The 15087-nt window shown below is 40.7% G+C and overlaps 1 protein-coding gene across 2 annotated transcripts in view; it reads right to left on the reverse strand.

The window, feature by feature from the left end:
* Positions 1-15087, reverse strand: part of sdcbp2 (syndecan binding protein (syntenin) 2) — a 64058-nt gene that overhangs the window by 41226 nt on the left and 7745 nt on the right. For both annotated transcript variants that reach the window (XM_034172125.1, XM_034172124.1), the window contains exons 2-3: positions 14013-14063; positions 8450-8546 (exon numbers count right to left, since the gene is read on the reverse strand). In XM_034172125.1, coding sequence (XP_034028016.1) covers positions 8450-8546; positions 14013-14063 — 148 coding nt within the window. The remainder of the gene's footprint in view (positions 1-8449; positions 8547-14012; positions 14064-15087) is intronic.

A 15087-nucleotide genomic window follows, 5' to 3' on the forward strand; every position in this document is an offset into this window, starting at 1 on the left:
TATGAAAGAGTACAAAATATTCTTAATTAAAGTAAGGCTGAATATACTCAGCTGAACTGGCTTCATTTATATGCATGTGCTTCTTCTGTTTTTATCCAGTTCATTCTTTTCTCCTACACACACCTACTCCTCAGCTACACACAAACTACTAAGGGTGGGGGAGACTTGCTGGTTTGAGAAATAATTTCTATTCATGAGAACCGATTTAATGTGTTGATGTGTGTAAAATGTCTTAATTGTTTTACTCTGACAATTTTCCTGTGAGGGCAGCAAAAAACATTCATCAATAAGAGGAACCGGCAGTGCTAAAAGTTTATAGCATGAGCATATTCTGTTCCAGCGCTCATGTGAATCAGGCATTCCCCTTTCACCTTATTTCCCATTTCTTCACGAGGAAAATAAACTCCTCCCCTTTTTCTGCCACCTAACTCATACCATCCTTCTCTCCAGTTCAAAACAATCCTCTTGCTTTCTTTGGGTTTGCCCGGTCCAGTCTCTATGGTGACTCTTTGCTAGCTCTGCTGAGATAAAAACAAAAGCCCCAAAGAGCTTTGCATCCTAAGAAAGGAGAAGCAAAGATAAAGTGAATGAGTTGGAGAACAGAAAAGGGATGAGTGAGTCAAAGTCCGTCCAACAGAAAAACAGCATAGACAAATTACTTAACAGGGAAGGAAAGGAAAAACAAACGATTTTCAAGCAACCACTAGTAAATAGTAATACAGAATTCCAAAAAGACATAACAGTAACAGCTGGTCAAGCCAGCTTATTTAGATTCATGACCATCCTCTCATCCTATCACTCCACCAATTTTTATGCACATGCTCCTATAACTACATAAATGTTCTGTAAAATATACAACATAAATGAGGAAAAATGTAAAATTATAAAAGGAAGGAAAGTAAACTGATTCAGGTTAAGAGCCTTACATACAGCTCAGCAGGACTGACTATTTCCATTAGTTTAACATTTTAGTATGCTTTTCTTTTCCTTCAGTAACCATAAATTTCCACAGTGGAAGTGAAGAGACACTATTCTTTGTACAGCCTTGAGGAACAGTTACACGATTCAGTCACTCTCAGAGCGCTGCCCATTTGCAAGAAGCACAATGGATTTCTTTGCTCAGTCTTGTGTGATTCAGACCCAGGCTGGGTTTGTTTGGGAATATGTTAACACCAAAAAGAAAAAGAAAAACACACACACACTTAGATCTGCACCAAAAATAACTGGACAAAACACTGTTACCGGAGGGTGGTCTCCATCCAAAAGCAGGCAAACTCTGGTAAGATTCAATCAACACACTACAGAATGAGTTGAGAAGTGACAGAGGAAAAAAAAAACATGGCATTCAACATACAAATAAGAACTTTCTTTGGTCTGTAGTGTCGAGTAAAATTACTAAAGCCCATGTCACACCTTGACAGATGACGGAAATGTATGAGGAGCTGATCACTTTGTGTTTGTTTTTCAGCTGATGTCCGCGGGGCCTGTGAAAAAGTTTTGCACATGCTCAAAACTTTAAGCTGACTTGAGACAGAAAGCTTTCCCGCTGCCTGCATGTTTACCATTTTTTCCTCTGCTTGTCATTTACTTTTACTATACTTGTAAAGGACCCTTGACACTTGCACAAGTTTGATGCATGCACTTGCACACTGTGTCATTCAAGTGCATGCATGCAAACTCGTGAGTAAAAGTTAAGTTAAAGTGAGCAAGCTCATCTTTAACTGGTGTAGACTGAACACGAGAGGGGCGTTGGTGCGTGCAATTGCGCAAAGTGACTTTTGAAATGTTCAAAAAAAAAAAAAATCTTTCACGCATAAATGTTGTGCAACGTTGCGCGATCTACTTGCCAAAACTACATGCAGCTCGTCAACTCGAGTAAAGAAGTGAATAGTGTGAGTGGTTGCGTCAGTGCACTGCATCAGCGTGCAGCTTGTCTGAATAACAATAAGATGTTAAATCTATCATAAACATACTTTTACAGCTGCACACAAGAAGGAAAGAACATGCAACTGTTTTACCAAGCCATGACAATGTAAATACGACAAGTTTAGACTTTTTAGACTGCTCCAAATGCTTTCTCCAGCTCGTTCGCTGCCCGTGAGAACAGCTCCAGCTGGAGTAGTCCTCCGTGATTCAGGAAGCGATAAAAGCCGTTTTCAACAGCCAACTCACAGAGAAAATGATTAATCCACTATAAAATAATTATTTTATATATTCATCATCCAGCGCACAGCATCCAGTGGAACAAAGCACAGCATCCAGCTGGGAACACAGCAGGTGGGATTGTCATGACGATGTGCGTGCATCAAAGTTGTGCAGGGGGGCTTTGTGTCAGGGGGCTTTAAGTTTATATCCTGTCGCTCTCCGATCCTTCACACTGTGCTTCTGACTAGCCATAGCTTTTGTATGGGATGTGAATTATGCATGATCAGAGAGAGGACAGTTCCACTGATGCAGTAGCATGCAGCGGTTGGCTGTTCCACATCAGACTACTGAAGAAAAAGACAGCAATGTGTGGTTTTTGAATCCTTTTTTTTTTTTTAATAATAATAATAAAAACAAATATATATATATATATATATATATATATATATATATATATATATATATATATATATATATATAGCTCAGTGCACTTGGCAGATTCTCTTGGCAAGGACACGCAGCAGAGTTGTTTGAGGTCTTCACTGTAATGCCGCGTTCACACCGGGCGCGATCAAACGGTACAAATTCGCGGGGGTCGTGTGGCAACGGACGCGCCTCCATCGCCCGGTGTGTCGCTCTGCTTTTGCTGCGAAAATTCGCCCCGGTACGTCATCAAATAGGAGGAGCTTCTATTCCGCTCGCCGGCTCCGGCTGTCAGTCAAGTTAACATGACAGACCTTGAACACACGGAGCGAGTTGTTGTGGAAAGCTGACAAACATCATGAGACATTCCAAATTCAGGGAGTATCATTATTTTCTGCAGGAGCTGCGTCTGGATGACGGCTGCTTTCAGCGGTCCTTCCGCCTCTGTGGGACCCAGTTTGAGTACCTCCTGTCCCGTTCACGCGCACACATGTAAACAATTAATAATAATAAAAACTCCACTGCCTGCTGTGGGGCTGCAGCTCGCTCTTCCCCCAAAAACTCTGTCATAATTGTGTTTAGAAACCAGTCGCCATTTGCTTTATTATACATCTGTGTAGTTAATAAATAAAATAATCTCCATGGACGGTTCGCTCGTATGCGCACGTAACATATAAAGAAAAAGAAACTCTGCTCCTGCTGCTGCGGGGCTGCTGCTCGCTCCAAAAACTCTGTCATAATTGTGAAATAAAGGACAAAAGAGACCTAAGTCCTGCTCACAGGCTGCTACCAGATGCAGGAAATCTTCAGTCAAACTCCAGACATCTCCACGTCACTACATATTCAGTCCCTGATTGGTCATCGAGGCGCGCAGAGACGAAAAAGTTTGAATTTTTCACGACGTGATGCAACACAATATTGCGCCACAAACACGCCAATCACTCAAAATCGCTTCACTTGCGTCCATCGCGTCACGCTGCGTGACTTGGCGCCAAAACACGTCGTTCCATAGGGATTACATGGCAACCTGTCGCTCACGTCGCGCCCGGTGTGAATGCAGCACAAGGCCAACGCATGAACAGCGACAAAATATGATGCAATACTTTCAGACAAAAGCAAACCCTCCCGTGTGGGGGGGGGGGTAATCGATCCGCCATGTGCTGCTGGTGGAAATGTGACATCATGTATTCATCAGAGCCCCAAATCCATGGGGGACCATTACATTACACAATTTTGTCAGCAGAAGAAAGAAAATGTTTAAACATGCAACTCATCCTTCTGTTCTGTCACAGTGTAACACAGCCTTAAATCATGCTAAACATATCTAGCAGCTGTGATATAAAGACTACTGCGGTACCTCAGTCCATCAATTTTTTTTGTGAACATTATAAAGGCACGTAGGGCCCTGTTACACACAGCGCAGTTTCACGTTTTATTTTCATGCTCTCGCCACAAGTCAAATTTTCATGACAGGGTTTTTTAACTCACTATTACTAACCCTACTCCTACCCCCAACCCTAACCATAACCACCCCGACCCCCCCGCTTCACTTTTAATTTTGTGCAACTATCACAGAATGAATTAGGATGAATTTGTGCTGCCGTGACAAAAATGAGGCGCTTTTCATCCCACTATCACAAACCAATAGATTAATGTATATTGTGTGCTGCTGAATCACGACTTGCCATGAGACTGGGTTGGTTACACAGGATGGCATCCTTTGGGAGTCCGCTGTGCATTCTAAAAATTTGCAAGGACACAGAAGAGACATGAAAACACCTGTATAATTGCTTCCGCGCCCCCTATATGTCGTCTCACATGGAGCTGGGGTGCTACAGATTACATTTGCACAGAAATCTGCGCTCAGCAGAAGGAATTCCTGACATACATGCTGGATTTGAGTGGAGTTTGCTGTGGTCTAAAAGCACAACTTTTTTTTTTTTTTTTTACTGTTCTTGCGGTGGGATATCCAACACCTCTGCAGCACATCCTTGCTAAGAAAGAGAGAGAGCTGCACTCAATGTCAACTTATGCTGAATTGACACCAGAGTGTCAGAATGAAACATCAGCCACAGGAAAAGTAGAAGATAAAGCTCTCTACCTGACCTCCACTCAAAGTTTTGAACACACACAGAACTCATTCTGCACTTTATAAAATGAACTTTATTCATAAAAATCTTGGAAAACAGCCCTGATCATTGTGTGCTCATTGGGCAATCATGGCCTTGTTTGTGCATCATTTGAGTGTCCACCAGCCTTGAAAACTCTTCTGGGTTTTTCAGGTGCATACGTCACAGCGACCATGGAGAGCATAGCACGCAACTACCGAGCATGCTTTGTAAGGTTCTGGGGTGCACTGTGCATTTCTACAGCATCCTATGGTGTTCTCCTGCTCGCACTAGGGACACGGAATAGGCTCAGTCCCTGTGTAACAGGAGTCTAACAGGAGTGCACTGTGTTCCTGCATGTGACATTTCGTGCATGCAGGAACACAGTGCGAGCAGCTGCGGGATGTGGTTCTCAAACATGAACTGATTAGTTTTCCCCATTCATTATCCTTGGGGGAGGGACAGCCAACATCTAGAATAAAGACACTCAGACACTCACTGTACGATATTTTCAATCGTTATACTCGGCTCCAGCTCAAACTGACAAAACCACAGGGTGTAAAAGTTCAGAGTGCACAATTTATGTCTCACACTATACGGCCCGATGCTCTGATGCGATCTGACTACTCACATTGTACGTTCAAAAGCCACACATCGGACTTGTGTTTCCGGAAGCAAAACGTAAACGGAAGCTCCCCCCCCCCTTTTCTTTTTTCCAAACTTTATTTACATTTCTTATTTTACAAAAACTCTCAATGAGAGACATCAAATTAAAAAAAAAAAAAAAAGAAATACAAGACTTTACATGAATTGAAGAATAAGGGGGAAAAGAAACAGAAGTTGCTCTTCCAAAGAGATGATCACCGTTTATGCTCTCTCCAATTCTGCATCAGTGTTTGCACATGCACAGTGCGAGAGGTTGGGGTAAATCGGCTCGTAGACGTTTGTAGTGCTGCTTCAACAGCGCGATACCCTCACAACGGAAAAGAAGAACATCAAACAGGTTCGATTTTCATCGGACCATACAACTGCCCGTCGTGAGAGGTTAAACGCAGCTTGTTACTCCATGTATACTACACAATGCAAGACGCACGATTAAGCTGAAACTCGGCGCGATCAAAAAAAATAATTAAAAAAATTCTGGCACGAGTGAAAAATCGTCTCAAAAAGGACCAAAACTCGCACTCGGGGGTGTCGGCCTAAAATGTGGCATGAAGGGGTAATTGGCTGGGATACTGTAAAGATCTTGATATCGCAGATAATAGACATTCAAATTGGCTGGGATACTGCAAAGATCTTGATATCGCAGATAATAGACATTCAATAACAAATGGATTAATACCACTGGATTTGATGTGTTCTCACTCCTACACTGTTCAATGTATGCATGGACTTGGTTTTACGGGTAACTGTGGGAACCATGGACTTGGGTTCTTTTTTGGAAAGGAAATGGTTTCCAACTGTGACTTTGTGGAAGCTGTTGTGAACTTAGCACTCAAAGGATACTCTGACTACAGCACTTGAGAAGCTGAGTGAGGAATCTTGAGTGTCCGAGTCCAGATCCAGGCTTTTAATCCCTTCCTAAACTCAGCCATCAGAGGTCTACCTCTATGTGTTTAAACTGTTGAAGATATAGAGACATTAACTTATCTTTTTCTGTGGTATCATTTATATGGCTAAGTGTAGCACCAGCATATATGCTCCCAGACTTGGGGTTGTTCTCATCCTCCAAACACAGCGAGTGGAGTTGATACCAAAAAGCTCTATTTTGGTCTCAGCTGACCACATGACCTTCTCCCATGCCTCCTCTGGATCATCCAGATGGGTCACTGGCAAATTTCAAATGGGCCTGGACATGTCCTGGGCCCCTTCACACATGTATGAATGAGTACAACTCAGGGCGACTCACGGTGGACCAGCTCGTATGAGCGAACCACGAAAACATCGAGACGACGGGCAGGCATGCGCGATGCCGCTGCGACAGTTCGTGCATGCAGGAACACATTGCGAGCAGCTGTGCGATGTGGTTACACATCACGTAGCTGCTGTGAAGAAAAATAAATAAAAACTACATGCTGTGATGGTTTCACGTATGCGGGAATACAGTGCAAGCAGCTGCGCGATGTGAAAATAAAAAAAATACATGCCACCCATGGGATTCGAACCTGCACTTTCCAAAAGCTCTGATTGCCAGTGAGAAACTTTACCACTGAGCTACCATCGGTGTCCTGTGAAAGGTGCAGGAAAATGCCTGATATCAAGAAGGACATGGCTGTATTAAAAAAAATAAAACAATAAAACCACACATCATATAAAAACACTGCATTTTACTGAATCCCTCTTATCAAGCGGGCAATACAAATATGACCTGTCTGTTCCTCTGTAGATGACCCATGGTCATAGATGTACAATCATGAAATGACATGAATGAGAAGCAGTGCGCTCTTATGTCCACATCTGCTGGTGGCGTGTCCAACTGGCCCCGTGCAGATGTCCTGCCTGACACGTGTGTCTTGCGGACAGTGCGTCACAGGACAGACACCGCATAATGTGGAACAGAGCTCACGTGGGTGGCGTGACATTCAGATCGCCCGCTGCGTGTTATGATCTGACGGGCTGAATCACCTGGGGTAGCCTGTTAATGTGCGTGGCGTGTGCGCGCTCGCTGCAGCCCATTGTAATAGCGATATATGTTTTTATGTATGTCCACATGAGGACAGCAAGTCGATACATGTGCGTCACAGTGGACAGTTGCTAGTTCATGTCTGTCCAAACACAGTAAGTGTTCCCCAGCCGTGACATCCAGAACCACAGATCTCCAGAGCCACTCCTGTGGGCGGACACACCCCCTGTCAGTTCAGCGCACACACCAACTTGTCACTGTGGCTGTTTGCAAAGGGTTCAATGGGCTATCACTGCACACACACACTGTCTTTCAGGTGCTGATGTGCGCAAATAATTGTAGCAACAGGTTTACGAGGGGTTACAGGTAACTATGATTTTACACGTACTGCATACGATTCCTGCTTCATGCGCACTTCATGTGCAATTTGACCAAATTCACACTATGTGTGAAGGGGCCCTGAGCAAGGGGACCTTGCGTGCCCTGCAGGATTTTAAACCGTGACGCCGTAGTGTGTTACTAAGGTAATCTTTGCAACTGTGGTCCCAGCTGTCTTCAGGTCATTGAGCAGGTCCTCCTGTGTAGTTCTAGGATGTTTCCTGACCTTTCTCAGAATCATCCTTGCCCCACAAGGCGAGATCTTACATGGAGCCCCAGACCGAAGAACACTGACAGTCATCTTGTGTTTCTTCCATTTTATAATAATTATACCAACCGTTGTTGTCATCTCACCAAGCTGCTTGCCTATTGTCCTGTAGCCCATCCCAGCTTTGTGCAAGTCTACAATTTTGTCCCTGGTGTCCTTAGACAACTCTTTGTTCTTGGCCATGGTGGATAGGTTGTGATGGTGGAGTGTTATTGATTGATTGTTTGAACTCATTACCTCTATAAAAGACACTTACTTCATGCAATAAAATGATCATTAATTATTTAAAAATCATGCAGTGTGATCACAACATTCACTAAGTCTTGAGATACTGCATCATCCTCTGATCTGATATCCTTGCAGTATCACAATTATGGAACAAAGTCAACAAATAGCAGGTGTGAAAGATTCTAATATCTAAATAATTTCTATGTAGTCCAGTTTAAGAAAAAATCAGTCAAATTACACCCCCACCCCACACGCACACACACACACACGACTCACTTGAACTTGGCATCCCAACAGTGGCAGGCTGAGAATGATAGGTTCCATCACTGATGGCTGGCAGTGGGCTTGGAGTCTGGTTAAACTGGGACTGGGCCTACAAATTAATCAGACAATTGGCACTTCAACTGATAATTAAGGCTTAAAGGTAATTGTCATAGCAGTGTTTCCTCTACCACTGTTTAAACTAGTTCACAGAGGTGGTGGTTGAATATTTTGGAAAACTGCTGAAGTTTTTCCCAGGCAAAAATACACGTCTAGTACATGTCATTATCCCACATGTGCTACTTATCATGTCTTTGAACAGACACTTAATCTACATGGTCTCAGTCCACACAGGTGTAAATGGGTACCAGCCTCAAATGGGGACGTAACCTGCATCGGACTTGCGTCCTGCCCAAAGGGAGTCGGACTCTGAACCACTTGATGTTAAGAAATTAGGAGATAAGCACTATCAGGCCTCAGAGCCTATACAGGACTTTATTCTTTTGGGCAATAGAGAGCTGACTGTCACAGTCAAGCCACAGTCCTGTTTGTGGCTCACAAAAAAAGAGCATATTGTTCTGAATTTCAGTGTTTTACTGGAAAAAAGTAGCAGACATATTTAAAGTAACTTTAAATATTTTCCAAACTTTTCATGAGTGAACTTGTAAAACTTAACCATGTAATCACAAATGCATCATTTGAAAATTATACAACTGGAGTCAAATGTTATGTCATATTTTGAGTTTGTAATTAAGTCATCACAATAAGTCAGCAAAGGCTGCCAAACAAAAACATGAAGGCAAAATGCCCTAATATAAGTGAAAATAATTTTGACAACATTGTCCTTAAAGGTTTTACAGAGAGAGCTATTTTACAGATTCTTCCTACATCATTATGATATGATACCTTCAAAAAAGCTAAGTTACAATTAAAAAAAAATGGTCAAAAAATTGTTAATATAGCCAGGTGCCCTTATATTTCTTTTATATTTGTTGTTCTGCAGTGTTCAGCGTATAGTGTGAGTGTGACAGAGATAAACCCGAGCACTTTTTGTGCTTTTTTTTTTTTCACCATTGGAGGTAGGAGTATAGGTGCGACCTTCTGTTGTTTTAGTGGGGTCAGCACAAGGGGGTGTGTGTTTATGGGGGGGGGGGGGGGTTGGTTTTTTGTCTTAACAGATGAATAGGCCCACTGTACTTTCTTCTGGCTCAACACGCTTTATCAGTTGGAATGTCAAAGGACTGCATCATCCCATAAAACGTAGCAGAATCTTTGCACATCTGAAATCCTTAGGGCCTGAAATAATTTTTTTTACAGGACACTCACCTCCGTAACAATGAACACTCAAAATTGAAGAGGCTGGATAAGTCAAATTTACCATTCCGAGTATGGGGATAGATCTAGAGGTGCTGCCATTCTCATACGAAAGGGGGTCCCCTTCGTATCGACTAAAATTATATCCGACACTAAAGGTAGATATGTCATTATTGTGGGGAGGCTGTTTGGTACCTTTGGTATCTTTAGCAATATTCCTGATCCTAATACTTCCCATCTTATTTTAGGGGGAGATTTTAATTTGGTGCTTGAGACAAAATTGGACAGATCAAATCCTAAATTTGCAAATAGAATATCCAAATCTACAAATATAGTTATTTTATTCACGGGCTCTTATAAATTATTAGACCCCTGGAGAAAGGATAACCCTGTATTTAGACAATTTTCTTTCTTTTTTTCCACCAGTACACCATTCATATTCAAGGATAGACTTCTTTTTGATTGATAATAGACTTCTTTCTTTCGTTACTAACTGTCAATATCATAGCATAGTAATTTCTGATCATTCCCCTGTACAGTTAGATGTGACTTTCCCGGATAGTGTTATAAATCGACGCCCATGGCGTTTAGACCCTTCGTTGCTATCTTATAAACTATTTCGAGACTATATCTCAGACCAAATTGACTTTTTTATCGATACTAACAGTACGCCAGGTATGTGTTGTGCCACTATCTGGGATGCACTTAAAGCCTACCTCAGGGGGCAAATAATCTCATATGCAGCACACAGGAAAAAAGAATGTAGTCATCACCTCACTGATTTATCTCAGCAAATTAAACAGTTAGATAGCAATTATGCAACCTCTTCAAATCCAGATTTGTATAAAGAACGACTGGTCCTTCAATCCGAATTTAACAATCTCTCCATTGAACAAGCTGAAAGATTATTATTGAAAACAAAGCAAACCTACTATGAGCATAGAGATAGGGCTGGTAGATTATTATCTCACCAACTCAGACAAATCTCGGCTGATCAAACAATAACTGAAATTCGCACAGCGCAGGGACTGTCTTCCAACCCCACAACTATAAATGAGCAATTTAAAGAGTTTTAAACATCTCAAGATTCTACCAATCCATGTGAAATCAGACCTTCTTTGAAAAACTCAAAATCCCGAAGATCAGTCCCGAAGACCAGACTATCATGGATGCCAAAATCTCAAGTGAGGAAATAACACATACCATAACCTCTTTGCAAAATGGCAAATCACCTGGTCCAGATGGACTGCCAGTCGAATTTTATAAAACTTTTTCAGCTAAACTATCCCCTTTTCTGTGTAAACTTTTCAAAGAAATTCTTACCGTGCATAAATTACCTGACACTATGAATCAAGCTACTATCATTGTATTGCCTAAGAAAGGTAAGGACCCTCGAGAATGTAACTCTTATCGGCCAATAAGTCTGCTTTGTTGTGATTACAAAATTCTCACAAAAGTTATGTCCCAGCGTCTTGAAACAGTAATGCCTAAAATAATTGACCCAGATCAATCAGGTTTTATATTAGGGAGACAGTCATTTTACAACATGCGTCGCTTGTTCAATGTGTTGTACTCCTCACACTCCACCCAACACCCCGAGGTAGTCATTTCATTAGATGCTGAAAAGGCATTTGATCGGGTGGAGTGGCAATATTTATTCACAACATTGAACAAATTTGGATTTGGCACAACTTTCATATCCTGGATTAAAACAATTTATTCAACACCACTGGCAGCAGTTCGCACCAATTCGGTGACATCAAATTATTTCCCACTGAGTAATGGCACAAGACAGGGCTGCTGTCTGTCACCATTTCTTTTTGATCTAGCTATAGAGCCGCTGGCCATTGCCTTGAGAATGGATGATAGGATTACTGGGGTGTCGAGATATGATAAGATACACAAAGTGTCGCTTTATGCAGACGATCTTTTATTATACGTGTCGAATCCTGGGCAATCTATACCAGTTCTCATTGACATACTATGTACATACGGCAATATATCAGGGTACAAACTAAACTATTCTAAGAGTACTCTTTTCCCCATTAACGATTTGGCAAAAACAATAGATTTTAGTCCTTTCCCCTTTAATAACGATGAACAATTCACATATTTAGGAATCAAAGTTACACACATGTACAAAGATCTTTATCAATATAATTTTAAAAACTTATTAGAACGCACCAAGCAAGATTTGTCACGATGGTCTACACTACCCACTTCTTTGGCCGGAAGAGTGAATACAGTTAAGATGACAGTCTTACCATGTTTTCTGTATTTATTTCAAATGGTCTCATTTTTTTTACCCAAGTCTATGTTTAAGGAGACAGACACCATGATTTCAACTTTCATATGGAACAATTCTGCCCCAAGAATGAAGAAAATGTTTTTGGAGGTGCCCAAACCAGCAGGAGGTCTGGGCTTGCCCTGTTTCTTAAAGTACTATTGGGCTGCAAATATAAGTAAAATAATATACTGGATATCCACGTGGGGCAGTAGTCAGGGCCCGGTTTGGGCCAACATGGAGCTGTTTGGCAACCCAGGAATTTATCTTATTTCTTTATTAAGTTCTGCGATTCCTACAGGCCCACAACCTCAGATCCTTAATCCGCTTCTCAAGCACTCTTTAAAAATATGGTTTCAGTTTAGGAAGCATTTCCGTATCAAACAGCTATGCTCTTTTTCTCCTCTGGTAAATAATCATTTCTTCCGGCCGTCTCAAATTGATTCTGCATTTCAAATTTGGCATAACAACGGCCTAGTCTTTTTTAAAGACCTTTTTAGTAGTAGAGTGTTGATGTCATTCGAAATATTACAAAGAAAATACAATATCCCAAAATCTCATTTTTTTTTAGATTTTTACAAATTAGGAGTTTCGTCAATAAATATTTTAATCCTTTGGCCCCACCATCTAAGAATGTCATAGATGACATATTAAGCTTGAACCCCTACACGAAAGGTAATATATCAAAAATTTACAACATGATTCAGAATATTCACCCACCCTCCTGGAATAAAACCAAATTAGCAGGGGAAAAGGATTTAAACATTGAGCTCTCCAGTCTGTCCTGGCAAAGTTGTTTGAAATGTATCCATACTTCCTCTGTCTGCATTAGACAATGTCTGATTCAGTTCAAAGTATTGCGTCGCCTTCATTATTTGAATGACAAACTTTCAAAAATTTATCCCAATGTCAATCCGGCGTGTTTAAGGTGTCATCAGGTTCCAGCTACTACGGGACACATGTTCTGGCATTGTCAATCACTGAAAGGGTTCTGGAATAACATTTGTGATGTCATTTCATATATTTATCGGAAAAAAGTGATACCTTCTCCATATATCTGCATTTTTGGAGTTCCCCCACCTGAGATTTCTATTTCTAGGTCACAAGCAAGTGTTATATCTTTTGCCTCTTTAATGGCACGCAGACTTATTCTTTTTCAGTGGAAATCAGCTAAACCTCCGCTATTTGATGGCTGGATTAAGGAAATGCTCGCTATGCTTCAGCTAGAAGAATTGAAATATTGCAGAACTAATTGCCCTGAGAAATTCTGGGTGGTTTGGTCTCCCTTTTTTGACTATATAAAAACATATACCAAATTGATACCTCCTTTTTGTTAGAATACAAGATGTGATACAGATATGATGGAGCAGGTCTCACCCTTTTTTCCCCGTTGTTTAATTTGCTTATTTATTTCTTATTGTTTATTTTAATCTTTATTTATTTTACTTATTAAAATTTTTTTTTTTTTTTTGCTGGGGTGGGAGGGTTCAACGGGGGGTGGTTGCTGAATGTGTTTATTTTTGCTTGTGAAATGAAAAGTTATAAATGTTATAAAAAAAAAATTGTTAATATGGTCGCAAACCTTGATATAATGAGATACGCAATTACTGTAATTTATATAAATTTGTATATCATGTAAAAACTTGGGAAAATAAAATAAATAAATTTTTATGTAAAAGGGGAAAAAAATTAATTATAGGTGTTAACACCTAAAATTACAATTCACAAAGTTCTGTATCCAATTGAAATAAAAACAAAGAAAGTACTGGGGGGGGACCTTTTCAGTTTTTAAAAAAGGCAAAAACTGTCAGATTTTCTGGCTTATTTTCACAATAAACCCCAGAGTCTGAAGTAAACCCCCACCCCACCAAAAACAAAAAGCCATCAACACAGAGGAAACACTGTACAAACAAAAAAGTAATATTTCAAGTTTGGCATGTTAATTTAGTTTGAGAGTCAATTTCACTGACATGACCTTACCTTGATTACCTTGTCAACCTTCAGGTCCTCAAGAGATGGGTACAGCGACATCTAAAAATAAAACATAAGAAAAGGATCTTAAGAAAGTGCAGAAGTCATCGTTTTAAGAGATAAACACACTCCTCACCAGGCTCCTGTTTGTCTGAGTTACCCTCTGACTCTCTATCCTCGGACTTAAAGGTCATGCATCTCGTTAATGGTTCATTAAGCTGTAGTTCTTATTGACAGTGAATCAAATACCTGCAAGAAGGTTAATGGATGCTGGATGGCTTATAGATTATGGTATACAGTGCATCCGGAAAGTATTCATGGCGCTGCACCTTTTCCACACTTACTTGTGCCAAGTACCATATGCGGATCTGGCTGTATCCGCTGTGGCAACCCCAAACAAAACGGGAGCAGCTGAATGAACAACAACAGCAGCAGCCTTATTCCAAAATGGATGAAATTAATTTTGTTTCTAAAATTCTACACACAATACCCCATACTAACAACATGAAAAGAATTAGTTTGAGAGTTTTCAAAGATATTAAAAAGGAAAACTAAGAAATCACATGTACACGCTTTAGTTTGAGTCACATTTACAGGACATTTGTGTGAAAAAAAAAAATCTGGTGGAAAGGAAAAACTTTTGAACACAACCTTGGATGTTTCTTGTGCCAAACATTGTGTACTTTCAGATAAAAGTATCAAAACTGCCCAAATAAGAGTCTTTTATTGAGGTTTTAAGTAAAATATGACCAAAAACGTACATTTTTCTGTGACAAAATCATTTGAAGTATCACATAATTATATAGTAAGTAAGTCCCTTCTGCTGCTCCCTTGTTTGCACTTGGGGTCGCCACAGCAAATCCAAGGTGGATCTGCATGTTGAATTGGCACAAGTTTTATGCCGGATGCCCTTCCTGACGCAACTCCACATTACATGGAGAAATGTGGCAGGGGTGGGATTTGAACCCGGAACCTTCTGAACTGAAACCAAGCGCATTAACCACACATATTATATAGACGGTGTTGAAATTGAAAAAGGAATGACTTTTTCAACCTTAGATTAAGTCTTGTGTCTCTGTACTTG

The sequence above is a fragment of the Thalassophryne amazonica genome, chromosome 6 (genome assembly GCF_902500255.1).
Source record: "Thalassophryne amazonica chromosome 6, fThaAma1.1, whole genome shotgun sequence".
NCBI lineage: Eukaryota > Metazoa > Chordata > Actinopteri > Batrachoidiformes > Batrachoididae > Thalassophryne > Thalassophryne amazonica.